Source organism: Thamnophis sirtalis, unplaced genomic scaffold (genome assembly GCF_051295495.1).
Source record: "Thamnophis sirtalis isolate CommonGarterSnake01/CBP01778 unplaced genomic scaffold, rThaSir2_p1.2 scaffold_2, whole genome shotgun sequence".
Lineage (NCBI taxonomy): Eukaryota > Metazoa > Chordata > Lepidosauria > Squamata > Natricidae > Thamnophis > Thamnophis sirtalis.
The window spans coordinates 69,749,441-69,777,071 of record NW_028261382.1 but is presented as its reverse complement, the minus strand read 5'-3'; the positions used below and the strand labels follow the sequence as shown (position 1 = coordinate 69,777,071).

The window sequence follows — 27,631 nt, the reverse complement described above, 5'->3', positions numbered from 1 at the left end:
GGGCCACATTCTCTTGATCCTACTTCAATTTCTGTGTCTCTCTCTCTCTCTCTCTCTCTCACACACACACACACCAACCTGCTGCAGAGACAACCTGGGTGTCCTCTTTGTTATTTTGCTGCTGAAGCTTCTTCTCCAAACCCCCCCCCCCTCCATTCTGCCACTACTCATTTTTCTTCTGCAATTCTCTTCCAATAGGGTCTCTGATCACTTTCCTCTCAGGCAATTTTGGCTAGAACTGCAAATACAACGGGACACTAGGCTTTCAGTCTCTTGGGGTTACTGAATTGGTCAAGAAACATTAATGCATCTAAATGAATGTGCATCTTCCAGATCAATGTGGTCATATCAAAGCAGCAGCAGTGGAGGTTGGTCTTCCGTGCACGTAAGTGTTCTCAACATGAAGACTGGCTGGAGTAAGGATCAGTGAAGCGAGTGTAACAGACAGAGAAAAACAATGAACCTGTTCACAGTACCTGCCTTCCATCCTGCTTCCAGATCGTGCCACCAATGCCCACTTTGGGTTAAGCTGCTTAAGGGGCTGCACAAACCAGTCACCCCAACATGACATTTGGTGGGACACCTGAGGGAGCAGGACAAAGCTGCACGTACCAGCTCTGTGCCAAATGACAGCCCAGGTTTTCATTCAAAAAAAAACCCAACAAGCCAGACAAAAAAGAATTGCCAGTTTCTGCAGCCAGTGAAGCCAAGGAACCCCAGAGGAGTCACTTGTTCAAAGGAGAAAATTGAAAACAATCCAGCAGCTCCTATCCTGAAACTCTCACATAAAATCAGTAAGGAGGCAAACATTGCCTGGTTTTGGGAAGGGGACAACAAAGTATCCAATCCCAGGATAGCGGAAACATCCATTAATTTGGTCACAAGGAAACAACACAAACGATTCTGCAGCACCTGGATAAATGCACGTTCCCTATTCCTGGCTCCTAGAGCAGCAGAAGCAGGCAGGATATGTTCTAAGGCTTGTGGGAGAGAGCACCTTATTCACTGCTGCCGCCTTCTTCAGCCAGGATGCTGCCCAGACGCATGGACTTGAATCCCTAGATGGGGTTGGGCAACTGCATAAAATCAAAGTGTATCTTTAATCCATTTAGGGGAGGATTACCCTCCCAGCAGAGGGACCCTGCAATGTCGGACAGAAGACGACTGCCAGCCACGCCACAGCTACGTTCTGACAAAATGTATGATGGAACTCAAGACTTTACAAGCAAGTAACAATTATTTTTATTCAGATACATCCAGCAATATTACTCCTTGCTCAGATAAACACAAGCAAGTTGGAATAAGCATGGAGAGCTCACCTTATTTTGTCTAAGCGTCGCCTAGCTTTCAAGCCAATTCTTCCTTTAAAACAGGAAAAAACTGAGTATTGAATAGGCTATCAACTGCTTTGCTAAGCATTATTAAATATAAATATGGCTTTGTAGAAAATAGTAACTTTTGACTCCAGATTAGCTGCAATATAATCCTAACAAATAATTTATATCCTGGGTTCAGCCAAGGTTAGTCAGTTCAAGTGTATATATTTCTACTATAAAAACACATTTTGGCCCTTTGTTACTCTTTCAGACTGCCTAAGAGTGAGGAATCAACTTTCCCATTCAAGTTGTGATCTCGTTTTCTGTATTTCAGAATAGCAGTTTAAAAGGTAGGAATCATGTGTACAACTGACAGGCGCTACTCTGCCTGAGAGGAAAATTGCTTTATATAAATATTGCAGAGCAGCTGGCCAAAACATTTCATCGAATAAATAAATACGGCATTGCTTCTAGGGAGGCAATCTGGAATGTCACTTTTGGCCACAAGAAGTCCATCATCAAGCACTAAAGGTTTCAAGATGCTGGGCTCTCAGCATTTTCTTGGCAGCAATAATGGTGTTTTTCATAAGCATAGCAACAGTCATGGGGCCAACCCCCCCAGGAACTGGCGTGATGTAACTGGCTTTCTGCTTGACTCCTGAAAAAGGGGAAAGAAAGAAATGTAGCATTTAGATGACAGTTCTAAGAATAATGGTACCTCATATTCTATATAACTTTTTCTTGCCTGTGTAAAACCTTACTTTTCTCATTACTGAATTGCATTGCATTTCTTAACTGAAAGGAAGTCCCTTGTCTCGTAACTGAGTTCCCCCCTTCATGGAATGTCCTCCTCCTTTTCACAATGGCCTCCAGCTTTTGTTCACTGTACAGAAACCCAAGACCAGGCGCCAGATAACACACACTCATTTTCTGAACACTTGGCTTTGAATTACTGAAATAAGATGACATACAGAAAGCTGCGACGACTTTCCAAATCCCATAACCCACCCAAAGCTTCTCCCAATACAGAGAGTTGCAGTATAAAGTTACAGGGAAAAACAAAGTATTTACTAGTTAGCTACATTAAAACCAACTTCATTTCCTGCCATTTGGAAAAGTGATGTAAGTTGTCCACAGATTAGCTTCCCAACTTGTTCAAAACTACACATGACTTTCTGCATTAAAGTGGGCATGTAGAGAGAAGCAAGGAACATCATCACTCCAGTAGCTGAAATTGGACTCCCTCCCCTTGCCAGAATGCAGCTACAAATCTTCATATCAAGAAGGGATTTAGACCTTACAAATCAACTGCCTACCTTCAAAATCCACATCTCCAACAAGTTTTGGCTTGGCAGTGACAGGATCCTGGATTCTGTTTATGCCAACATCAATTACAGCAGCTCCTTCTTTGATCATATCAGCTGTAATCAGATTGGGAATGCCTGAAAAACAGTAGTTAATACAAAAAAACCTCCTATGATTTGCTTAGTTCACCAAGCTGACAGGAAGAGAGAAACCGCAGATCCATGGCCAGGCCTTTGGCTTGGGACCCCTCCCGAGAGCTTCCCCAGGACTTTCCAGAATGCAGAAGCAACCCCCCGCCCGCCCGCCCGGCAGAGGCTTCCTAGCACTGTCACTTGGTTGGGGGTCAACAACGTCCACACAGGAGGTTCTTTTTTCAACTTTCTCTCCTAAACAAGCCACTCAAGACCTTACCTGCGGCTGCAACCACAATATCAGCAAGGATGGTGTGCTGTTTGAGCTGCTCTTTTGGAGTATAGCGGTGAGAAATTGTTACTGTTGCATCCCCTAAAAAAATAATAAAACAAATAAAATATGATAAACAATAATAATGATAATTATTATGATAAACAATTAATAATAATTACAATTTACTTTGGACCCATTTAAAAGCCATATAAAGCAGAAATGAATGAAGCTTATGTTTATTAGAGAGCCTAAAAGCTTTTGCAAACAACTTGCTAAATTCCTGCATCATAATTAATAGCAGTGACACTAAAATAGACACTAGGATCAAGATCTGGGACGCTTTGGGATGAAAGGACCATAAATTCTGCTCAAAACAACTCTTGGACTAAGCAGTCTAGCTTTTAACAGGAAACCCCTCAGACAGGGCCACAGTTGAGAGATCCACTTGTGGGCTTCACTGACGATAACAAGGTTTGTGTCAAGCCGGCCTCCTTCAGCAACCAAGAAAGAAACCACCTAACTCCATTTTGCAGAATTAAGAGTACTTTTACTGGTTATGAAAAGATAGCAGCAAAGTAAAACAAGGTCTGAGGCAGAAGCGCACGAAATCATACATAGCAATATTTGTCCAACCCACTCCCCCGACAACCCCCATCCCATTGTCCAATCTGCAAATCCCTCAGGGGTCATGTGGGTTGCATCTCCAAGAAGCATCATCAGGTTGGTATGCATGACGATTGGCCTTGACCAACTCTAAACACCAGCCGGCAGCGGTAGATGGTGAGAACAAAACTCCCTCTTAACAATCTCTCCTGTACCAAACCTTCCCCTCCCAAATAACATGCTCCCCCCATCCCTGTTTCAATGGCAACTGAAAGCGAATAGCGAAACAGAAGTTGACAGTTTGTACGGTCTTGAGAAGACAATTGGGCCCAAGATATTGAAGTGGGTGGATTTCAGCCTTGGAGGAAGAGGCTCCCAAAGATGGCAGTGCACTTCCCCTACTGGCCATTCACATCTGCCCTCCAGAGGTTCAGAGGACCCTTGATTCCAAGAACCAACCCAGCATCTTGGAAATGCGACAACACAAAGATGCAGCTCACTGCTCTCTGCCTGCCTGCTTTGACCTTTAGGCTGCAAGCTGGCTCCTCGGCCATCTCACCCCTCCTGAAATGTGCCTCCATATGCCACAGTGAGGGCCACAAATCTCAACTCCCCCCCCCCAAGCTATGCATTTCGCCATCTAGACCATCACCTCCTGGGCGCTCGTGCCGTCCATCTGTGTGGAGAAGCATTGCGATGGGCATGCCAACGTTCTTGGATCGCCCGGCCACCACCACGTTCTTGCCCAGGGTTGGAATCCCTGCAATAAAGTACACAAAAGCCCCTCAGGGAATGTGTTTTCCTGGGAATAGCGCCATCAACAGGATAGCAAAAGCAATAGCATTTAGATTTATATACTGGTAGTCCTCTATTTTCGATCACAACTGAGCCCAATGTTTATGTGGCTAAGTGGGAAATTTGTTAAGTTGCCCCATTTTAAAACTTTCCTTGCCACATTTGTTAAGTGAATCACTGCAGATGTTAAATTATTAACATGGTTGTTAAGCAAATCTAGTTTTGATTTTACTTCTCAGGAGATTGAAAAGGGGGACCACGTGACCCCGGGACACTGTGACTGCCATAAATATGAGCCAGTTGTCAAGCATCCAAATGTAAATCATATGACTGTGGGGATGCTGTCATAAGGGTGAAAAATGGGCATAAGTCACTTTTTTCAGTGCCATTGTAACCAAGTGAACTGTTGTAAGTCGAGGACTCCCTGTACTATTCTCCATAGTGCTTTATAGCAGCCTCTGAGCAATTTACAGAATCAGCATGTTACTCCCAACCATCTGGGTCCTCATTTTACCAACCTCAGGAGGATGGAAGGCTGAGTCAACCTTGAACCGGTCAGGATGGAACTTCTGGCCCTGGGCAGTCAGCCTGCAATACTGCATCCTAGCCCCTGTACCACAGGATAGGTACCCTGCTCCTACCTGTCCTCTTGATGATTTCCCACACGCCCCAAGGTGTGGCAGGCAACATGGAATATTGGTCCAAGCACATGCGGCCTACATTCACCACGTGGAATCCATCCACATCCTTTTCAGGGTTCACAGCGTTGCAGATCTTTCGCTCGTCAATATGCTCTGCAAGGAAGGGGAGACTCTCAGTGTGACAGATTTCACATGTCTGACCACAAAATGGAGCCTGGCAAGGAGCAAGGGGAGTTAACAAGTGAGACTGCAAAGTGTTGCCAGAGGATAGGAATTCATCTGAAGGAGGTGGAATTGGCTGAACGTGCAAAACTCAAAAAGTGACAGGTTGCTTTGCAACATTACAGTTCAACTTGGTGCATTCCAAAAATCAGGAATGTCTGATACAAATCTCCCCCCAAAAGCCCAGGACTTGCTCACCTGGTAAAGGAAGCTGCACAAGCAAGCCATCAACATTGGTATCGTGATTTAATTTGACAATTAAATCAAGCAGCTCCTCTTCTGTGACAGAGGCCGGTTTCAGAATGGTCTCACTACTAATTCCTGCAAAGAACAAATGCAATATAAGGAGATGGAAGTTACTTGAAATGGCCTGTCCACATGCCAGTCGATGTGGCCCAGAATAGAAGAGGCTGACAACATGCCGTTCAGGAAGACCTCTCAGCAGCTGTCCAAGATCCTGCTTTGGAACTGCAGTCCTGGCCACATCTACAGGTTGCAGGAACAACCCAGAAAGCAGCCGTGAATGATAAACCTTCCTGCAAGGTCCCATTCTAATCCGCCATGAAACATTCAAGGGCCTGAAATTTCCTATCCAATTGCTAAATTCTGTGTCCCAGTCATAAGACTTGGCTATATGCAGACCCACCAATGCCAAAGCTGGTGATTCGCTTAAGCTGAGTTTTATGCCACATTTGCTTTTTTATGATCTGGGCTTGAACTGTTCTAAAATCTGCATGTTCCACTTACTGACTCTGAAGGGAAGCTGCTGCAGCTGCCTTTCTCCAAGAGGAGGGGGCAGATGAACCGTCAAAAGACAACCCCACCCTTTCTTCCTCTGAAGAACAGCACTGCCTGAGCAAGCGCTGTCTGGCAGAAGGCCAGAGAGAAGGTGGACGGACACCCCAGATTTACCTGCCCCACTCTCGACAGCTAGCTGGGAAAGTCAGCTCAGGCAAACTCACCCACGTCAGCGGCTGCTCGGGTCTTGTTCAGCACATAGGAATGGCTGGCAGGATTTTCTCCCACTAGAACTACGCTGAGATGGGGCCTCTTGTGGCCAGCAGCAACCCATTGTTCTACTTCGTGACAGGCTTCCCGCCTAATCTGCCGGGCCAGTTTCTGTCCAGAGATGACAACTGCTTCGTCCCTGCAAAGGAAGAGCTCTTCAGGCTTCCCAGAACGGAGCCTCGGTTTCCCTAAGCAGCCTGGACCATTTGCGCACATTGTCCCCAGTTGACAAAGACAGGCCAGATGCAATGAATGGAAGTAGGTTCTCTGCAGGCGGAGGCCACCCACAACATCTCAGCCGCAAGGAGTGGCTGCCCAGAAGTTGGTGCAACTTCAGAGCTGAGCCCCAACTGGGCGCCCAGAAGCCTCCCTCTGACACAGCAACGGACCACATTCCACAGCCCCTGGAATCCTGGGCAGAGAGACGCTTTGACCCTGATGGATGGGAGGCTGCAGTGTTTGGCTTCTCTTTCCTTAATATTCTCCTAGGCGGCTTTTCCCTACAAACTCCGCACGGGAGTCTGACCCCACTATTCAACCAAGCCTCTGCTGGGCAATTCAAAGACGAAGGCCCCGGCAGCCTTTCCTGTGACCTGGGACTCCAGAGAGAGAATTGTGGCCAGCCCAACTTCTTTAGCTGGTTGCAAACAGCAGCCAAGCCAAGCGACTCCCAGAGCAAGGAAGCTACAGAGGCGGCCGGCCGGCTGCGCGCCTGGTGTTTTGAGGGCTTCCAGTATAAGGCGCTCCAAATGAGCGACCACCTTCTCAATATTGCATCAGGCATCGAGGAGGCTTTCGTGGCTGCGAGAAATTTCCCGCTGGAGGAATCCGAGGCCAGGCGTGCAGCCCAAGCAGCGACCGCGGAGCTCTGGCCCAGCTCCCTCTGCCCGGCAGGTGGGCTGGACTAGGCGCCCATCGGCCGAAGGAAGCCTTGGACAGGACTCAGGGCTGCGAGGGGTCCGCCAAGCGCTCCCGGGGCCCTGGGGGGTGGGACGGGGACGGGCTGCCGATGCAAGCAGCCCACAGGATTTCATCAGCCTGTAGCGCGGCGAGCGGCCACTGGGGGGGGCTGTCCCCCGCCAGCCCTGCGCGGCTGTGTCCTCCCAGAGAGGCAGTCGCCGAGGGAGCGGGAGCCGCGGGCAGCGCCCTCCGGTATGCCGCGCCCGGATTCGGAGGCTACCCCAGCGGAGCCCCTTCGCTTACCTGGGGGCCGTCAGGTGCAGCCGCCGCGCAGCCCTCGGCAGATGTCGGCAGCCGCAGCCGTCGCAGCCGCCCCCTCCCCAGGCGGCCCGGGCCGAGGCTCGGAGGAGCAAGCGCGGGTAACCCAGAGGCGCCATAGCCGCCAGAACGATGCGGAGGACGAGCAGGAGCAGGCAGCGCAGCGGCGGCTCAAAGGGGAAAGCGGAAAAAAGCCCTCGAAGCGCCCCTTATAAAAACTCCGGCCCCGCCCCGCTCGCCCCATTGGCTGAAACGGTGGCGGCTCTTGCGCAGGCGATGACGACAGCGAGGAACTCGGCTATTGGCGGAGGGGAAAACTGACGCAATCGACGGACCGGCATTGGCAAAAGGTGGGCCGACGCGGCTGTCGTGAATTCTGATTCGCGTAGTGGTGCAAGCTCTGCGCTCATTGGCCCGTGCCCCCCCTTCGCACGAAGCCTGTGCATGAGTTGAAGGATAGAGTGCTCTTATACTCGAGGCTCCTTGCAAGATCCCTCCTTGTAGGGATCCGCCGCGTGCTAAATTATTTGCCGTCTACAATTTTAGAAAGGAAATTCCCCGAAATTTCCCTGACTGCTTCTGTACAAATGGGCGCTGACTTTTAGTGTTTTTTCAAGATGTATAAATTGTTTTGCAATTTCCTGTAAAATTTTCCCAGGTTTTTACTAAATGACTAATTCCTAAGCCTTTTTTCTTCTTGTGAAAAAAGGGACAAGATTTGGCCTTCCTTGACCTACCAATGATCCTAGAGTTCCAAAAGATAATAGTAGATATTAATTTTAGCCATACCAATCAAGAAAGCATTACAAATGACAGTGGAAAACCCCCTGAAAAATATAATAAAATAATTATTGCACCAAAAACATTAACTACCTAAGTTTGGCAACATTACTAGAAAATCTTTGTTTTAAAAAAGGCTTTTAAAATTTTTTACATTCCGTTATTTCAAATCAGATTCCAAATCTGATGAAATATTCCAAATTCTTTTAGTCAGAACCCAAATCCCAAATTGATGGTAAATCCAAAATATTTGAAATATAGCTAAGAAAAAGATAAATATCTTTATTACACAAATGATCAATTCAGAATAGTAACAATTTTCTTAGTTCCAAATGTGACAAGAATAAGTCAAATCCAATAATGGGAGAAGTTCAAATTACATCTAGCTCCTAAATTGCATATACAGCTAAAATTAGCATTATCACTATTAAACATTCTCTAAGATATCCAGTGTATTCAGTTTATTAATTTTACGATCAAGGAAGTTAACTTCTTGTCCTTTAAAAAAGAACTTTTCACTATTTATCTGGGTTACCATAAATGGTGCATCACTTGTCAGTTTCATCAACTCCCAAAAAAAGGGTGGTTTGAAGTGGCGGCTGATTCTTCCCAACCTGTAAAAGCTTTTAGTAACTGTGGTGGCATCTGCATCAAATTGCTGAAATCACGAGTGCTCAGGCTGAATAATTTCCCCCAAGTACCCTGGGACCAGAAATTTTATCATTCTATAAAAATGTTAAAAATACATTTTCTCAGCACTCTGTTGACCAAAATAGTAAGGTTGTGAGAGAAAATTGCACCTTTAATTCATATCAATACTTTCCATATCATGCAGTGTGGGAAGTTATCATCCAGCCCTCTCCCAGAAAAATGAAATATCCTAGGAAATATTGAAAAGGCAGAATATTTCTCTGGATGTGAAAAAGGAAGAAACATGTTTTAAAAGACAGAATAGCTGCCTGTAGCTTCCTGCCCATCCCCCTTTGTCAATGAGCCATTAAAGCCTGAGCTAGTCCACTTTACATAATAGTTTTCCTATTCAGCTCCAGAGTGATGGGATTAAGGCATGATTGTAATTGTAATTGTAAGTTTATTTATAGGCCGCCCTTTTCCCTGAGGGGACTCAGGGCGGCTTACAACTTGTGGGGAAGGGAATACAGACAGTGACATATAAAAACAGTACATAATTAAAAATAGAAACAACATTCATCATTCGGGTGGGGACGAATTACAATCTTTAACCCCAGGCCTGACGGGATAGCCAGATCTTGAGGGCTGTGCGGAAGGTCTGGAGGGTGGTGAGGGTACGAATCTCCACGGGGAGATCGTTCCAAAGGGTCGGAGCTACTACTGAAAAGGCTCTTTATCATTATACTACTGATAATATTGGCCTTTTACTCAACTCTCCACATGGCATCTGAGAACTCATACCTGGATTCAAAACAGTCTAGAGAGTAGCCCCCTGCATGGCACCATGGGAGTCTGACAACCAATCAGAATACATTTCTTACACAGGAACAGGAAACAGAGAGGTGGGACTAAACAGGGTATAAAAAGCCTAGCAAGCCCCTCCCTCAGCCCTTCACTTCTTCTTCACCAACATTGAAGCATGTGATCACCTTTTCTGTTCAGGGCTCAAGCCATGTGGCCCTGTCCAACAATAAACCATCTTTCCAAGCAGCCTCCATGTCTCCAGTGTCTTTTCCCCCACTTGGAGCTGAACCCAGAAGGACATTTCTTTCAACAATTGGCGACCCAGATGGGACTCCAAGCTAGCCTAACAAATGGATATGGCCCAGGTAAGCCTCCCATGCCGGCACAGACCCCATTGAGTCTGTGGGTGGACTTTATCTTGGCCTTAACCATTGGATCTAGGTTTTAAAGTGGTTTTGAGTTTGAGCTCAAAGGCTGCCTGGAAAGAAGGTGAGTACCTCTAAATTTTAATTCTCTAAAATGTAATTTAAAGCATGGCAAAGCATGGGAGATGTGTGTATGCGTGCATGTGTGGGATCCTTCTCCTGATCACAGCTGGATCTTAGTTCCTCTGTGTGTTTTACCAAGAGAGCCTGGAAAGTATTAGGGTCAGGCCAGAGCACAGGACCTTCTGTTAGGGAAAGGAGTGTGTGTGTGAAAATGGATGGAAAAATGAATGAAAATTTTGTTGTTGCTGCTGTTGTCTTGTGAGAGCAAAAAAAAGCAAAGGCTCATTGTGTGTAAAGGAAGAAAGTGCAGGTACTAACTGAAAGGGACAGAGGTCCTCCACAGATTACCTTTTTGATCTGTAAAATCCTAGCGGAAATTCCCTGGTAGATGCCATGCTGCTGTGCCACTGCCTGGAAGTTCAGTAGCCCCCCACCCCAGGTGTCCAGAGACCAGGCAGAAGTCTGGCCTCTTCTTTTGCTGCTGAAGATCAAGTAGACTGGTACTGCACTCGCTCTCAGCCAGCCATGGCCAAGCTGGTAGAGGACTACTGCTCCCACTGCTTTTTTGCCCTTGTTCATTCCATTTCTCTGTTTAGGTTAAAAAAAACTAACTATAAAATGATGATCCAACAGGACATGGGTTGTTTAATTAGATTCAAATGAAGATTCTTTTTTCATTGTACATTGTACCCAATGTGTGGGGTTTTGGTTTTTTTTTTGCTAATTCTATCCTCATTCTTTCATGCCCCCAACCCCAATGTTTTCTTGTGATCAGAACATTTCTAGGAAATTTATATCTTTAGCTGAAAGTCAAAGTATTGCCTGCTGAACCCAATATGGTGGTTAAACAGCCATACTTTTGCCAGACAATTATGCTGTGTCAAAGATAATTCAGGTTTATTTATTCATATCACACTTTATTATTTTTTGAAATAACAGCGCAGTGAACCACCTTTCTCCTTACTTTCCTCACAACAACCCTGGTGAGGTGAGTTGGGCTGAGAGAACAATTGGCTTATTTATATAATTTATTTGCTGTCCATCTCATAGCAAATAACTCTAGGCAGCTTCCAGCATTAAATGCTTTTCATGGCCAAGGCTAGGGTTAGTCTAGAACTCACTGTCTTCCGGTTTCTAGCCCTGGTGCCTTAACCACTAGACCAAACTAGCTCTAATAGCCAAATAGTTGCCTAGATTGAGGAAACCACACCAGATATAAGTAGAAGCTGAAGCCAATAAAGAGACATTGTTACAGAGTTCCCATAAAAATTGCAATATAAGCTGTAAAATACACTTAATAGTTTTTAAAAAGCCATCATTCTCTATTCCTCCCGCCCTCTCCAACAAAAATAAAACATGATTAAGGACCATGATGGAAGCTTTGTACATTATTCCACAAGTAGAGATTTTATTATAACAATGACCTCCTTCAAAAACATAGCTGTACAATTTAGCCCTTCCACATAGCAAAGAAGTGTGTCAGGGTAACAATGCATGAATGTTTTACAAGCTTGGAAAGGATCGGGATACATTCAACTTGGAGGTCTCTACTTTATGAGGGTTTGCAGTTCACACAAAATTATGCCTGTGGGTAAAGCTCTACCCCAAACTCAAATTATTTTCCTGCGTTGGCAGCCATTTCTGTAGAGGATGACTTTCTTGTGTGAATGACTAAGAACTGTAGAGCAGGGGTGCGAAACTTCCGGCCCGGATGGATCACATGCCGGTTTAGCGAATGGGGAAAAAATCCCGATACATCATGTGTAGCAGTAGAGGGTTCAACTTCTCCGATGCAGGAGGGGGGAAGAGACCTACTCGCACAATACACTTCCCCCTTGAAATATTGAGCCCAATATTGTGCTTCCCCTTTACAGACCTTGTGTAATACCTTTACAGGTGCTCTTTACTAATATCACTCTATATTATATTCGATGTAATCAATAGGCATCAAAAATTATTTGATGGCACACAATGCATCTACCCACATCCAATGCTCTGCCCAGTTCAGAACCACAAAGTACCTGTGGGTCAGAAAGCTTAAGTTACCATTGTTCATAGGGACTTTTATGTTTGACATCTGTTTACTTCTCTCAATTAGTGGGAAAGAATTGTGTGGTTCTTGCCTCACAATCAGGAGGCTGTGAGTTTGATCCTAGGTAGAGGCAAATATTTCTCTCTGTGGGCACACTGAGACTATATCATTAAACGAAGATGATGATGATGACTTCTAAGAAGAATATTTGTAAGTGAGCTTGACTATTTTTCTAGCTTCCCCACAAATATACAACAATAATGCCATTCTATTAAGTAATACGATTCTTAAAGCTGTGGAACCCTTCAAGTTCTGGTGCAGTGCTCAGGATAAGCCCAAAGTACAGGCAGTCCTTGGTTAATGAGGGGAATGGACTGGGAATGGGAACCCATCACAACATGGCATGGTCATAGAGTGTGACATCACATGACTGTGCTGGCTTATGCCAGTAGCTCCAGAGGTTCCACACAGTTGTTAAGTATGTCGCCAGGGGTGACCTCCTGCCAGCTTCTCCACTGACATTACTTTAGAAGCCAGCAAGGGAGATCATGTGACCATTGTAAATGGTGAGCTGGTTGCCAGTGACTGAATTGCAATCATGTGACTCCAGGGATGTTGCAAAGGCCTCAAGTCTTTTCCTTCACCACTGACATCACTCAGAATGACTGCTGAAGGAATGGTCATTAACCAAATATTATCTGTAATCCTTTTAAGCATGCAGAGCCCTGCTAGAAAGAGAATATCAGGATGTAGGGCTTTACAATTGAATTGAAAGAAAAAAAATGTCATTTAAATTTATTTCCCACCTTTAAAATACTATTATATCAAACTATTCTTCATTAAAACTCTACCTTATTTGGTATTATATTTAAAGCAATAAATAGACTAACAGATATCACCTTCTTAACAACAGAAGGAAAAGACAACCCTATCCATCATATCTAATGATGATGCATTACTGGGATTGTTTAAAGATAATCTTAGAAAACTAGACTATCCAAGAATTGGTATAAAAGCTCTTTAAGAAAGGCTGTTTAGACTTCAAGCAATTTTAATACTTATGAGTCTACAACTATTAGTAAAGTAGAATAAAATATGGATTAAAAATATAAGAATGAAGACGTGGCATAAAAGGGACAATTAGAAGTCTGCTAAAAGGAGATGTCATCAGCCTCTAACCACAAGATGCTCTAGCCAACGTCCCTATGTCAAAAGTCCAAACCACAAGGTTTGGATAAAGTTCGTTAATGACACGTAATCCATACCTGTAACAAAAGGAGAAGACCGTCATCTACTTATAAGGCTTTTCCCCCAAAATAACCAATAAGAAATGAGTTAAGTGTTTCCGTGTTACGCTGCCTTTGAGAATGTACAAGAACACGTGCTTCGATAATGAAGGTTGTTCAGAATTTGCAATGTTAGCCTTTTCGCTAACTTTCTGAACATGGCTGCCAAATAAACTTTTCCTGTATCCTGAGAAGTCTAAAACCTGTCATTTTCTGCAACAATTCTGGCCGGGTTTCTTCCTGCAAAGCCCTTCTGGCGTCAAGCGGAACTCTCGGGTTGCCCGAAGGGCTTTGCGGGGAAGAAACGCGGCTGGAGGCGCCAGGACGGTCCTGGCTGTGGGGCGCAGACTCGGTAAAAGCTCTCTTTGGTTCCCTCCTCCTCCCCCTCCTTCCACAGTCTGTGTGACGCTGCCGCCAGGCTGAGAGCTGCCGCTGAAACAAGTTTGGGGAGGTCCTTTGCAGCCAGCCAGTTCTAGCTGCCTGCAAAGGACTTCCCCACGTTTGCTTTGAAAGAAACCTCTGCGCGGGAGTTAGAAACCTCTGCGCGGGGGTTTCTTGCCATGTGCGCGGCCGCGCGGCCGCGCACCTTAGAGGGAACAGTGGACCCGGCGTATAACACGCAGTATCGGCGTATAACACGCAGGCAGGGTTTAAGCTTGCAATTTTAGTTTTAAAACTGCGTGTTATACGCCGATAAATACGGTATGTGATAAACTTGATGCCAAGATTGCTCAAACAAAGGAGGATACCATCGGGGTTATAACTGTGATGACAGATTATATTGCAGGAATGGAGGATAAACTGGAACTTTTGGAAAAAGCCAATTCTAATCTGACAACTAAAATTGAAATGTTGCAACAGGAAGTTGAAAAGGCAGAGACAACTTGTTATAACAAACTATAAAAAGACTGCGTTTGCAATAAGAGTTAGGGGATTGCGTGAAAACGAACAGGAGAATTTGAAGCAGACCTTTTTTGAGGCTTTCAGTCGTTTGGTGGGAAGTCCGGGACTCAACTTTGATTGGCAGATCTAAAAAATTTACCACCATAATTCGTGGACAGCAAAACAGAGACAGCTTCCGAGAGATATAATTATATACTTTGCCACAAAAGAATCCAGAAACGCGATACTACAAGAGTTTTATAATAACAGGCTGCGAATTGATGGACAGGACTTGATTGTTTTTAAAGAAATACCACCCCAAATGTTAAGAGCCAGGAGAGACTATGTTTTCTTAACTAAAGAACTTAGAAATAATCAGATACAGTATAGATGGGAGGTGCCATTTGGTATTACAGTTACACTTGATGAACAAAAACATCGCCTCAATTCAGTTTGTGAAGCTCGGGACTTTTACTACAAGATTCTAAAGGCGGGACTTCCTGAATTACCCGGACTTGGAGAAAGACAAGGAGAAGTAGAAGAGAAACAACCAAACACACAACTACAAGGCGGGAGGTATCGTTTTTCCCCTCTGGAAGGGCAGAAGGGCAGAGAACAAGGATTTAGTTATGCTTCCAAAACATTTGCTTAATTTTAACCTGAATAATACTTTGTGACTCTGTCTTGTATAAAATGGTATAGTGGTATATCGATGAAGAGACATTAAGGCTGAAAGAAATGATGCTGATTTCCTCGGAAAATATGCTTTATGGGACTTGAAAAAGACTTGATGGATAATTTTGAATTTTTATATAAGTTGTTTATGTTTTATTCTTTAGGGTGAGGAGGGCGGAGATTGTGATGCTTTTGGATTGTGGTTTAGGTTGAATGGAGTTGGGAAGGGTGGCGCAGACGGGAGGGTAATGAAGGTTTAATTAGAGCTTATTTTGAGCCAGAAAGTATGTTGATTTTTATAGAAATTCTTATCTGAATATAATGTTTGGAAGGAGATACTTAGGGAGTTCGAAGGAAGGCGGAGCAAATATGAGAGGAGTATGGATGATAATAAAATATATATGTGGACACGGGTAGAGGCAGGATGAGAGGAGTTGGAATGGAAACCGAGAGAAATATTTGAGGTGTTTAAATTGCTTTATAGAGAAGGTAAAAGGGACAAATTAAAGGTACGCATATTTAGATAAAGAGATAAGGCCCCTAGCTAGAGTAGAATTTTATTTGATTAACTCACTTGGTTTCAACATAGTTTGAAATCCTGCAAGTAATAAATTAATTGAGATTAGGAATGATGCACACTGCTTAAGTTTTAATAATGATGGGAAGCTGAGCTTAAGGTAGAGAGTTTATCGATTTTTCCCTTTTATTTCTTTTTTTGCGTTCCTTTTTTTAATCATTTTATTATTATTTTTCTTTTTTCCTTTATTTTTCATTTTTTAATTTCTAATCTAATTGGTTTTAATATACTCCAGACTGTGCTTGATAAAGAGTTATGTCGGGAATGGGACCTGGGAAGTCGGATGGGGGCTAGGGAGGGGGGCTCACGGGGGGGAGGGGGGAAATATAGAATCAATTTCCAAAACAATGAATGCACTTGTATACTGTTGCTCTTTTTCCTTTTTTCTTTTCTTTTCTTATAATTTTAGTGTAAATTACAAAATGAATAGATTAATGAATAGTAGAAATACACCGAAGTGAGGAGTAGAGGGAAAGAAGAGGGAGGAGTCAAGAGGGAGTGAGAGGGGAATGTAAGGAGGGTGAGATGGAGGGAAGGGGAGAAAGGAAGATTTGGTTTTATAGATTGCCCAAAGATGATATTGCCCTTCCTCAAAATATATATATCCCCTGCCTTCTCCCTGACATGGTGATTCAGTAGGCTAAAAGAATTGTGTAAGAAGAAGTTATGCGTGAGGGACAATTATGAGCTTTTTGTGGCTCTGGCTGTTATTGGCAAAGAGCTTGCTAAGTGATAACATCTTGAATAGTAGTTCCCAATGTTGCGAAAATACCCGAGCAACCCCCCTTGCTCTTGAAGAAAGATCCGAGGATGTCAAAAATCCCAGAGAACAGGGTGGAATCAAGTTACAGGATGTGGAATAGGTCCACTCCCATCAACGGCGCATTATTTATGCTTGGGAACGAACTGTAAGCCAATCCCAACACCTAAAGTCTTGACAAACCCTGTAAGAAAAAGGGCAGAGCATAGGGAAAATGGGCCCCTGCAACAATTGAGAAAAGGGAACTATATGTCAAGAGTGTTGGAGTTAGGTCAAAGCCTAATTAATCAGACTGATCCTGACTTAAGCCAAAAATGCTGGTTGTGCTTGTCTGGAACCTCTTCATCTTACAATGCTGTTCCAATTGACCCAGAATTTGGGGAAAAGACCAGAGCTACGATTGTCTTTGAAAAGGGAGGTAGATGGGGAACTAAAATGGCAGAAGCCCAGCTACATGGCTAGCTTTATGACGCACTTAAGACTAGCGATGAGCCGTCTCCCCATCGTTGGCCCCATAGCAGTTGGTGTAGAAATTATAGGGTCACCCTCCTTGTGCATCAAACGATATCAGGAGCCTGGCATTCCTGTGGGGTCACTATCAGAGGAACAATGCCATCTGAAATGTATCTTGCCCCCAGGAAAACCCTTGTAGACGTAAAATTAACTTGCAGCATGTGTCCCTCTGCTCACAAGATCTTCCAACAGAAAGTCACTTTCTCGCTCCACCTTCAATTGTTTTTAACTGATGGGAAGGGAATCTGACCACTGGAAGCTTCCCAAGGCCATTCCAACCACCCCGACTTCCTGTTTGGCTTTCAATACAATCCGCTACGGGAGCTTGAGTTTACTTTTGCAATATCTCTTTGAAGGACCAGACCTCAGGAAAAAGTTAATGGATCCTAATCAAGAAGTTCCAATACAGCCCCTGAGTGGTATGTTCCTAGCAGGAACCTTACAAGTCTGGACCAATGAAAGGAACCTCTGAGCCCATGTCTTCTCCGTGAACATCAGTGTATGTGTAGGAGAAAATGGAGTTTTCTTTCTATGTGGGAGAAATGTATATGTTTACTCACCAATTGGACTGGCACATGCACTCTAAATCAGTGTTTTTCAACCACTATGCCGCGGCACACTAGTGTGCCTGACATAGTGTAAGGTGTGCCGTGGGAAAAACACCTTATATATAGTCAATATAGGCACAGAGTTAAATTTTTTTAACATTTTCTAATGGTGGTGTGCCTCGTGATTTTTTTCATGAAAAAAGTGTGCCTTTGCACAAAAAAGGTTGAAAAACACTGCTCTAAATACACCTCCTCCCTAAAATGGGTGGTAAGTGGGGAACAGACCCTCCCTTTACCCCTCATGGGACATGTCCAGAAAAGAGTGCTGCTCCTAATTCTGCTATTAGCGATTTTGAGAATAGGGACTGCAATTGGAACGGATGTAGGTGGAATGACCCACTCCATTACACAGTTCAATTCTTCAGTCGGAAGAATTCCAAGAAAGCCTGAACCAAATTGCTGAACCGGCGTGCCACAGATCTTTTAACTGCTGAAAAAGGTGGGTTATGTGTATTCCTGGGAGAAGATTGCTGTTTCTATATGAATAGATCAGGAGCAGGGGGAGGAGGGTAGTTAAAGAACTACGAAACCCAGCTTCCTAAATTGGTTAGAGAATGCAAGGGACAGATGAATGGTTCTCTGGGCTACCGGGAACAGGATGGATTAAACAAATGCTATTTCTTTTATTATGTGGAATCGCAAGTTTAGCCTTCCTCCCTTGCATAATACCATTGCTTAAACAGCTCGTTATGAGGTCTGTAAAAGAAATACGGGCTGAAAAGGAGTTAATGTTAATGGAAAGCCTAATCCCACATACCCTCAAGGAAGATGAAGTTTCAGATACTATCTTGTATATTCAAATTGCACTCTTAGAAGTGGAGAAAGTGATTCTGGAAGATAAGTTCTAAGATGTGTATTGCTGGTATCCTTGCTTTTTTACTATTCTGTATCCTGCATGCTTATATTGTTAATCTAATAGGCTAGACTCAATAATGGGTATTAATAGAGTCTAGAAGGGGGGAATAAAGTAGAATAAAATATGGATTAAAAATATAATAATGAAGACGTGGCATGAAAGGGACAATTAGAAGTCTGCTGAAAGGAAATGTCATCAGCCTCTAACCACAAGATGTTCTAGCCAACATCCCTATGTCAAAAGTCCAAACCACAAGGTTCAGATAAAGTTCGTTAATGACACATAGTCCATACCTGTAACAAAAGACCCTCATCTACTTATAAGGCTTTCCCCCCCAAATAACCAATAAGAAATGAGTTAAGTGTTTCCGTGTTATGCTGTCTTTGAGAATGTATAAGAACGCGTGCTTCAATAATGAAGGTTGTTCAGAATTTCCAATGTTAGCCTTTTCGCTAACTTTCTGAACCTGGCTGCCAAATAAACTTTTCCTGTATCCTGAGAAGTCGAAAGCCTGTCATTTTCTGCAACTTTAGTATCCCCCATAATGAGAACTTTCAATAAAAGCAGCAGCAATTTGCATTCTATTTCAAGTAAATTTCCACCTGAGACATGACAGAGTTTTAAATTAAAAATAAGAACAAGATAATGTTGCAAATATTTTTTCCTATTCTTTTTCATTCTTAGCTTTAATACTGTGGATAAAGAGACTTTCACTGTAAGTTCAACTAGTCGTCTTGGAAAAAAACTCTAATACAATTAAATGAGCTAAAATTTCAATCTGACATAAATATTGCTGCTGTAACCAGGCTTTGGTGATTAGAAGGGAGAAAGACAGAAATACAACCCACTAGTTTTATAATTTTCCAGTGGCCATCTTCTCACAACTTCTGAAAGGCACAGTTTTCATATACTATCAGTCAGTTCTGTGTTTGGGAACAGAAGTGAATATCCGCAGTCCATGCATTGTTTTAATTTCTTCACTTAGAGCCTAGAAGAAGGAGGCATTGTAAACAGCTATGCAAAAGAAAAAAATAATTTCAGGCACAAACTGACAACATATAACATATAAGCTATCCATTCATAGGATAAGAAACAAGCCCAAAACTAAATATAGCAGTTTTCATTTTACTTATAATAATATTTCTAGGCCACTTTTGAGAACAGAGCTCCTCTCAATTAAAATTAAGACATCTGAACAATGCAAAAGAATCACAAGAGGCATGCATGAAGTCTAGAGGAGTAAATAATTGGAAATACTTGAAATCCAAAGCTCCCGTAGAATTCCCATAGCGTTAAGGTCCACCTGCTTACCTGATTAACCATCTGGTGCTGCTGAATTGTTCTCTTTTCCTTAAAATCTTCTGATTCTATATGTATTTCGTACATTGCTCCACAACCACCTTGACAAAATGAGTTGATTTTATCACATTTAGGGATTAATATGCTTCAATCTTTTCAGCTGTTTAAACTTCACATTTTTAATCTCATTAAGACTGTTTTAGATAGAGATTATATGTTCCTATCATGGGAAATACTGTATTTTTTGGAGAATAAGACATACTTTTTTCCCCTAAAAGAGGGTGAAAATTTGGGTGCGTCTTATACACTGAATGTAGTCCCATCCACTCACCGTCCCCCATCCTTTAGCCTCTGCCTCCCAGCAATTTACCTCCATGCAGCAAACGGGAAAATGGGGCTTGCAGAGGCTGCAATAGGATATAGCAATCCCTGCAGCCTGAAACAGCTGATGATCATGAGGCAATGCTTAAACTGAAAGTGAAACTTCCTGTTTGCTCTAGGAAGCAAATTGTTGGTAGGCAGAAGCAAATTTTTTTCTTGTGCTAATCAGGTTGTTTGCTGTTTGTTCCAAGAAGGTAAGTCAATAACTATAAATGCCTATAGAATGTTCAAATTATTAGACTTATTTTTTAAAGACTGCTTAATTATTGTTCTAGACAGCTTAACAAAATGAAGAAGATTTTTAAAATAAATGCTTGATCTGAAGGAGCCGTGTGCTATTGTATCTTTTAAATAGCAGAGAAGAACTATACTTCCAGAAAGCACATCAATTTTAACAGCATCTGTACAAGTATAATCTGAAATGTAACACTACAAACAGCATGTATTGTCTGTACTGTTTACTGTTTGTTGCAAGGAGCCAAATTGCTAGGAGGCAGAAGCAGATCCCCCCTCCCTTGTTTTCCTTCCTAAAAGCTAGGTGCATCTTATACTTTGGAACATCTTATACTCCGAAAACACAGTAAGTATTTCATAACTGAATATAAAAAGCAGTAGCTCACAAGCAAAAAATAACAAAGTTAATAAATCATCTTTTGAATAATATGACAAGATTAAGCTCATTTTAGGTATCTTCCAGACTATTTACTACAGATCAGATGGATTCTTAATTTAGAATTGAATAACATTTATATGCCGCCCAATCCCGTAGGACTCCGGGTGGCTTACAATACAGAAATAAAATCAAAAATAAAATACAGGGAAAAAGAAAAGATAGCTTTAAAAACAACACACCATACACTCCATTCTAAATGGGGCTGTACCGTATTTTAGGGTCAACAGCCCCAGGCCTGCCGGAACAGCCAGGTTTTAGTGGCTTTCCGGAAGGACGAGAGAGTGGGAAGGGTCCGGATCTCTGCGGGTGGATCGTTCCACAGGGCCAGAGCAGCTACAGAGAAAGCCCTCCCCCGAGTAGTCGCCAACCAGCATTGCCCGGTCGACGGTACCCGAAGGAGGCCCAGCCTGTGAGATCTTATGGGTCGTTGGGAGGTATGTGGCAGGAGGCGGTCCCGCAGATATCCAGGTCCCAAGCCATGTAGGGCTTTAAAGGTAATAACCAGCACCTTGAAGCGCGTTCGGAGACCGACGGGAAGCCAGTGCAGTTCGCGGAGGATAGGTGTAACATGGGTGTATCTAGGTACACTCAATATCGCTCGCGCGGCTGCATTCTGGACCAATTGTAGTCTCCAAACACTCTTCAGGGGCAGCCCCATGTAAAGCGCATTGCAGTAATCAAGCCTAGAGGTGATGAGAGCGTGAGTGACCATTTGAAGTGCCTCCCGGTCCAGGTAGGGCCGCAACTGGTGCACCAGGCGAACCTGGGCAAAAGCCCCCCTGGTCACAGCCGACAGGTGGTATTCTAATGTCAGCTGCAAATCCAGGAGGACACCCAAGTTGCGGACCCTCTCTGAGGGGTGAAGGGTTTCACCCCCCAGGCTGAGAGATGGAATATCTGTTCCGTCCTTGGGGGGCAACATCAATAGCCACTCGGTCTTGTCTGGATTGAGTGCCAACTTGTTTACTCCCATCCAGACCCTGACAGCCTCCAGGCACTGGCACATCACTTCTACCGCTTCGCTGAGTTGGCACGGGGCGGACAGATACAACTGGGTATCGCCTGCATATTGGTGGTATTTGATCCCGTGCCGGCGAATGATCTCACCCAGCGGCTTCATGTAGATGTTAAATAGGAGCTGGGACAGGACTGAGCCCTGAGGCACCCCATACTTTAGGGGCCTAGGGGTCGACCTCTGTCCTCCAACCAACACCGACTGCGACCTATCCGAGAGGTAGGAGGAGAACCACCGTAGAACGGTGCCTCCCACTCCCACCTCTCCCAATCGTCGCAGAAGGATACCATGGTCGATGGTATTGAAGGCTGCTGAGAGGTCAAGAAGCACCAGGATAGAGAAATGTCCTCTATCCCTGGCCCGCCAGAGATCATCGGTCAGCGTGACCAAAGCAGTTTCGGTGGAGTAACCAGGCCTGAAACCTGACTGAAAGGGATCTAGATAATCTGCTTCATCCAACGTCCATCGGAGTTGAAAGGCCACCACCTTCTGAACAACCTTCCCTACAAAAGGGAGGTTGGAGACTGGACGATAATTTTTAAGGATAGCTGGATCCAGAGAAGGCTTCTTAAGGAGGGGTCTTTCCACCACGTCCTTTAAGGGCAGCAGGAAAGATCCCTCCTGTGGAGAGGTATTAACAATCCTCTGGAGCCAGCCTCGTGTAACCTCCCTGCTGGTTGAGACCAGCCAGGAGGGACACGGGTCGAATAAACAGGTGGAGGCACTCACAGCTCCCATGGCCTTGTCCACTTCCTCAGGAGTGACAGGCTGGAACTCACTCCAAGAAATCCAATCAAGGCCCACTCTCGGCATCTCCGCAGGTACTGTCCAAGTGGAGTCCAGGTCCATCCGAATCTGAGCGGCTTTGTCAGACAGAAACTGAACAAATTCCTTAGCTCTTCCCTGTAAGGGTTCGCCCGCGTCCCTCCCTTTCAGGAGGAAGCGGGTTATCCTAAACAGGGCGGCTGGGCGGGAATCTGCGGACGCAATAAGAGCGGAAAAATGAGTACATTTTGCCGCCCGTATCGCCACTAGATAAGTCCTAATAAAGGCTCTTAATTGTGTTCGGTCAGATTCGGATTTACTAGCCCTCCAGCGTCGCTCTAGGCGTGTCTTTTGGCGCTTCATCTCCCGGAGTTCCTCGGTAAACCAAGGGACCCTCCTGGATCCACTGCCGCGGAGAGGCCGCAAAAGCGCAATCCGATCAAGAGCCCCAGCCGCCGCTCTGTTCCAAGCAGCGACCAAGGACTCTGTCGGATTGTGGGCAAGGGAGTCGGGAATCTCCCCAAGCTCCGTCTGAAATCTCAAAGGATCCATCAGGCTCCTAGGGCGGAACCATTTAATCGGTTCCACATCCCTGCAGTGGGGGAGTAGTTTCTGAAAATCAAGCCTCAGTAGGAAGTGATCTGACCATGACAAGGGCAAGGTCTCTATGCCTTTCAGTTCCAGATCACGTTTCCACTGCCCCGAGAGAAACACAAGGTCAAGAGTGTGTCCCGCTGTATGAGTAGGACCCTGAATTACCTGGGTCAAATCCATGGCTGTCATGGAAGCCATGAACTCCTGCACCCCATCAGAGCGTTTGCCGAGAAATGACAGGTTGAAGTCCCCCAGTACTATCAGTCTGGGGAACTCAACCGCCAGTCCGGCTACTGACTCCAGGAGCGAAGGCAGAGCTGTTGTAACGCAGCTGGGAGGTAGGTACGTTAGAAACAAGCCCACTTGACCCCCAAGGTCCAGCTTCACCAGAAGGGACTCACACCTGACAGTCTCCGGAGCAGGGATCCCACGAGGTACTAATGATTTCCGGATGACTGCCACTCCCCCACCCCTTCACTGGTGTCGTGGTTGGTGCAGCATTTCTGAGAGGGGGACTCCTCCCTCATGGCCCAGCCAGGTTTCAGTAATACATGCCAGATCTGCCCCCTCGTCTAATATTAAATCCCGGACGAGGGGAACTTTCTGGATCACAGGCCTGGCATTTAGCAGCAGCAACCTGAGACCAGGGCCCTGACATCTCTTGCCACCTGGTCCTTGGGTTGAGTTTTCAGGGCCAGAACGAGGGATCGCTGTAACCTAGCGAGCCCTCCTTCCCCGGTAATGGCCAGCCCTGAAACTCCCGTCGTACCTGCCTCTCCCAAACGTAACAGTTATCTAAAAACAAATGAATATGATTATTGACATCTCTGAACTAGAAACCATCTTAACCAAACTTTTTAATTATTTTCAGGCTATTTATCCAGATATTTATCCGAAATGCATTAATTAACCAAGGGTGCACACCCTAGTCTTACTCACTCTTCAATATCAATTTATTTACCCATCAATTCCATTTACAGTATTCACTTCCTTCACATTTGTACGCTATCCCATCATCCAAGGAAACCTGGTTTGGTGTATTAATGAAAGTATCAGGCAAGCAATGAGGGGACTGTAAATTCTAGCCCTGCCTTAGGAACTAAGTCAATTGGCTGATACTCTCTCACCCTCAGAAGAAGTTATGGCAATGTGGCGTTAGCCCTCCACATCTACTTCCAAGTCACTTTTTATTTCCATCAAAAATGTTGTGCATTTTCTCTATCTCTTTTAATCTTCAATCTCTCAGACTAATAATCCCACGTGCTTCTGAGATACTCACTTCACTAACATTTATCTTGTATTCATCCAGAAAATGTTGATATTCAAAGCTTCTATTTCATTTGGACTTTTGTTATGGTGTTTAGATTGAGATCGATTTTTGATTCACCTCTCTCTTCTAGGAGACCCATCCAAGTGGACATGTATAATTATAGAGCCACCATTATATCATTCTGTCATGTCACTTTTTCTGTCCAATGGAATATCATTCTTGTCACTCTACACATTTTTATCTACTTTCCATTAATTCTGTTGAGAGAGTAATTATTTTTTCACAGAAGATTTATGCTTTATGATCGTTATGGATTGTTTTATGCAGTCACTCTGCCTTGTCCCACATTCAGAATGTTTTTATTATCTTGTATGTATCCTTCACAAACTATCTCAATTCTTCATTAAAAACAATCAAACCAACTATGATTTTAGAATTATATTCTGTTTATGTTTAATCTATGTATTCAAAACAGCTATTTTTCTAAAAAGAAACTCACCAAACAATCAGCAGTGAGATGTGGGACCTTCAAAGGCCCAGCTTTTCTGCTGCCTCTCATTTTGTTCCACTCATCCATTCAGAACATTGTTCTCTCCAGATTGTAGTCATTAAGAATGTTGCATTATTTTCCCCAACACTCATCTCTGGTTATTCCATTATGACTTTTATGGAGAATAACATGCTCTCTTAGTTTCATATGCAACTGACTTACAACAACTTAGATATCATCAATTCATACTTTCCAGCATTTGTTTTAGCCCATTCGTTAATGAATTCATTAAACATATTTCTTCACTTCTCTGCATTTATTCATCAACGCGATCCACAGAATCAGACCATCTTCTTTTAGATTTATTATAGCTTGCCCTTCACAAATTCACATATGCATATATATTTTTTCATTTCAGTCATAAATTCATTCCCTGTCATTTACTCTTTACACTGCAAGTGGCAATCTTCAATACAGCATGGGCATGACTAGATCACCTAGAACAGGGGTCCCCAATCCCTGGCCCACTACCAATCCTTCCGCCATTTGGAACCGGGCTGCGAAAGTGTAGGCGAGCATGCATGCTGGTGTGGGGGGGGGATGGTTCTGCTTGAGCAGTGGGCACACAAATGGAGCTGCATGAACACGTGCCCATTGCTTGCATGCCCACCAGTCGTGCAGAACTATCCCCTTTCCTCCCCACCCAGCTGGTCCACAGAACTGAAATGGTTAGGGAACTATGACCTATAATTGATCTTCTCCATTCATTGTGCCTTTGGTTAATAAATGCTTCCTAAAAATGCTTTTTAGTAAGTTAGAAAAAAGTAGCATGTTTTACAAGCCTCAATTGCATGAGCAGCAACTATATGCAGTATTCCCTGCTAATTTGCGAAGACTATACCAATTTGAAGATGTTGTGCAATATACCACATGCAGTACACCATTACTTAACATATTTACCCCAAGAAAGCACACACTATTCTGTATCAGGTAAGATCTTTCTAAATCAACATAACATTGCTTTCATTCTATCAACTATCAGTATATATTTCAGGATTTGAACTTTTAATGTACTGCTTGACTAGCCGTGTCACTGGATTATTTTGCTAAAGCATTCCAACCTTTTGGGAACTCATTCAAAATCTAATGTACATTTAACAGTAAAAAAAAAAGATTGACTCAATCTTAACATAAGGATTAAGATTCTAATTGCAATGAAACACCAATCAACATCTTTCTTCAAATCTGATGTTGCAGTAAAATGACATGAGAAGACAAGGGCTACACAGTAGAATAAGCAGACAAATCCTCCATTTCATATCTACAGATCGGAAGGAGACAGCCGCATGAAGATCATGGCAGAAAACCCCCAGAATGCCAGAGAGAGAAAGGTCTCTCTCCTCACCTGAGATATCGACGACTTTAATTGCAGCAGCCTGGGGGAACTTCTCCTGAAGGACTCGGGTCATCCGGATTTCCCCCTCGGTTTGGGAAGCGAAGGGTCGCCCTCCGCGGCGCAGAAGAAAAGCGATCTGCGGGGAAACAGAAACGATTCTGGTCAGCAGCAAGTTCACCTGGGTCGAAGCCTCCCCACCCCTCCCTGGGGGACTCCGCTCCGGGATAGGAAAAGCAGCGAGGGATTCCCAGCTTCGGGCAGTCCAGGCCCCTTTTATCCCTTTGGTCGCCCTCCGCCGGAGTCTCTCCGATTCCCTCCCGGGCACCGACCTTCCTCCGGCAGGCGGGAAACCAGGCGGCAGCGGCCATGATGCCGTGACGTCACAGGTCGGGGCAGGCCGCCGGCGCCGGGGGGTGACGTAAGGTCGCGCCTCGCCGTCAATCGGCGCGGCTCCAGGGCCCGTCGGTGACGCGGCGGCCGAAGGGCGGGGATGCTGGGGGGGGGCATGGGGCACCCTGGCAAACGGCTCGCCTAGCCGTTTGGAGAGCGGCCAAGGAATGCGCAGTCATGCAGACAGACACGGGTAGTCCTCGACTTACAACCGTTCCTTTAGTGACCGTTCAAAGTTCCAACGCTACTGGGAAAGACATGACGGTTGCAGCGGTCACGTGGTCAAAATCCGGATGTTTGGCGGCTGGTTCACATTTATGACGGTCGCAGTGCCCCGGGGTCAAGCGATCGGGCCCTTTGGCGACTTTCTGACTAACAAATTCAATGGGGGAGCCAGATTCACTTCACAGCCCTGTTATTCATTTAACAAGTCTGGTGAACCACTTAACAAAGGTGGCAGGAAATGTCATAAAATGGGGCAAAATTCAATAAATTTTTCAGCAACATAAATTTGGGTTCAACTATGGTTGTAAGTCGAGACTCCCTGTACTACTTTTATTATAAAAGGGCACCAGAGAAGGTGCAATGGAGAAGGTGCTGGCCAGAAACCAGGAGACAGGAAGTTCCAGCCCCATCTTAGACATGAAAGCCAACTGGGTGATTTTCAGTCAGTTCTGTTGGAAGAAACGTCCTTCTGGGTTCAGCTCCAAATGAGGGGAAAAGACACTGGAAACATGCTTGGAAAGATGGTTTAATGGTGGACAGCACCACATGGCTTTAGCTCCTGAACAAAAAGGGGGGATCAGATGCTTCCAGATGTTGGGTGAAGAAGAAAAAAGAGAGCGAGATGCTGAAAGTCCCTGGTTTTATGCCCTCTCTGGGCTTTGATCTTGATCTTGTATTTTGATTGGTTGTCAGGCTCCCATGGGGCCATACAGGGGCAACTCTGTAGGC

General features: G+C 44.5%; 2 protein-coding genes across 4 annotated transcripts; both read right to left on the bottom strand.

Annotated features, from left to right (window-relative positions):
* Positions 1-1,218: 1,218 nt before the first annotated feature.
* Positions 1,219-7,682, bottom strand: MTHFD2 (methylenetetrahydrofolate dehydrogenase (NADP+ dependent) 2, methenyltetrahydrofolate cyclohydrolase). Of its 2 annotated transcripts, none has more exons than XM_014060176.2 (8): positions 7,499-7,682; positions 6,250-6,434; positions 5,486-5,608; positions 5,066-5,218; positions 4,282-4,389; positions 3,033-3,125; positions 2,633-2,737; positions 1,219-1,974 (listed from the first exon to the last, which is right to left on the bottom strand). In XM_014060176.2, exons 1-8 carry the CDS (start codon positions 7,630-7,632, stop codon positions 1,835-1,837), a joined length of 1,041 nt encoding a protein of 346 aa, XP_013915651.1. In that variant the 5' UTR covers positions 7,633-7,682; the 3' UTR covers positions 1,219-1,834. The 2 variants fall into 2 exon arrangements, with proteins under 2 accessions (XP_013915651.1, XP_013915650.1); XM_014060175.2 differs by having other exon boundaries at positions 2,633-2,758; positions 7,499-7,678.
* An 11,377-nt stretch (positions 7,683-19,059) lies between these two features.
* On the bottom strand, positions 19,060-26,687 carry BOLA3 (bolA family member 3). Of its 2 annotated transcripts, none has more exons than XM_087705961.1 (4): positions 26,617-26,687; positions 26,297-26,423; positions 19,716-19,804; positions 19,060-19,418 (listed from the first exon to the last, which is right to left on the bottom strand). In XM_087705961.1, the coding sequence occupies exons 1-4, from the start codon at positions 26,653-26,655 to the stop codon at positions 19,386-19,388; spliced, it is 288 nt and encodes a 95-aa protein (XP_087562087.1). In that variant the 5' UTR covers positions 26,656-26,687; the 3' UTR covers positions 19,060-19,385. The 2 variants fall into 2 exon arrangements, with proteins under 2 accessions (XP_087562087.1, XP_087562086.1); XM_087705960.1 differs by having other exon boundaries at positions 19,060-19,392.
* Positions 26,688-27,631: the final 944 nt, after the last annotated feature.

Excerpts from the sequence above, each read along its gene's own strand:
- MTHFD2 (XM_014060175.2), bottom strand. The coding sequence starts at position 7,632 with ATGGCGCCTCTGGGTTACCCGCGCTTGCTCCTCCGAGCCTCGGCCCGG. Across the intron at positions 4,390-5,065 it reads GGAAATCATCAAGAGGACAG|GGATTCCAACCCTGGGCAAG; the intron begins GTAGGAGCAGGG and ends ACTTTATTGCAG. Across the intron at positions 2,759-3,032 it reads TATTGTGGTTGCAGCCGCAG|GCATTCCCAATCTGATTACA; the intron begins GTAAGGTCTTGA and ends ACTGTTTTTCAG.
- BOLA3 (XM_087705960.1), bottom strand. The coding sequence starts at position 26,655 with ATGGCCGCTGCCGCCTGGTTTCCCGCCTGCCGGAGGAAG. Across the intron at positions 26,424-26,616 it reads TTCCCGCCTGCCGGAGGAAG|ATCGCTTTTCTTCTGCGCCG; the intron begins GTCGGTGCCCGG and ends GTTTCCCCGCAG. Across the intron at positions 19,393-19,715 it reads AGCACCAGATGGTTAATCAG|GCTCTAAGTGAAGAAATTAA; the intron begins GTAAGCAGGTGG and ends TCCTTCTTCTAG.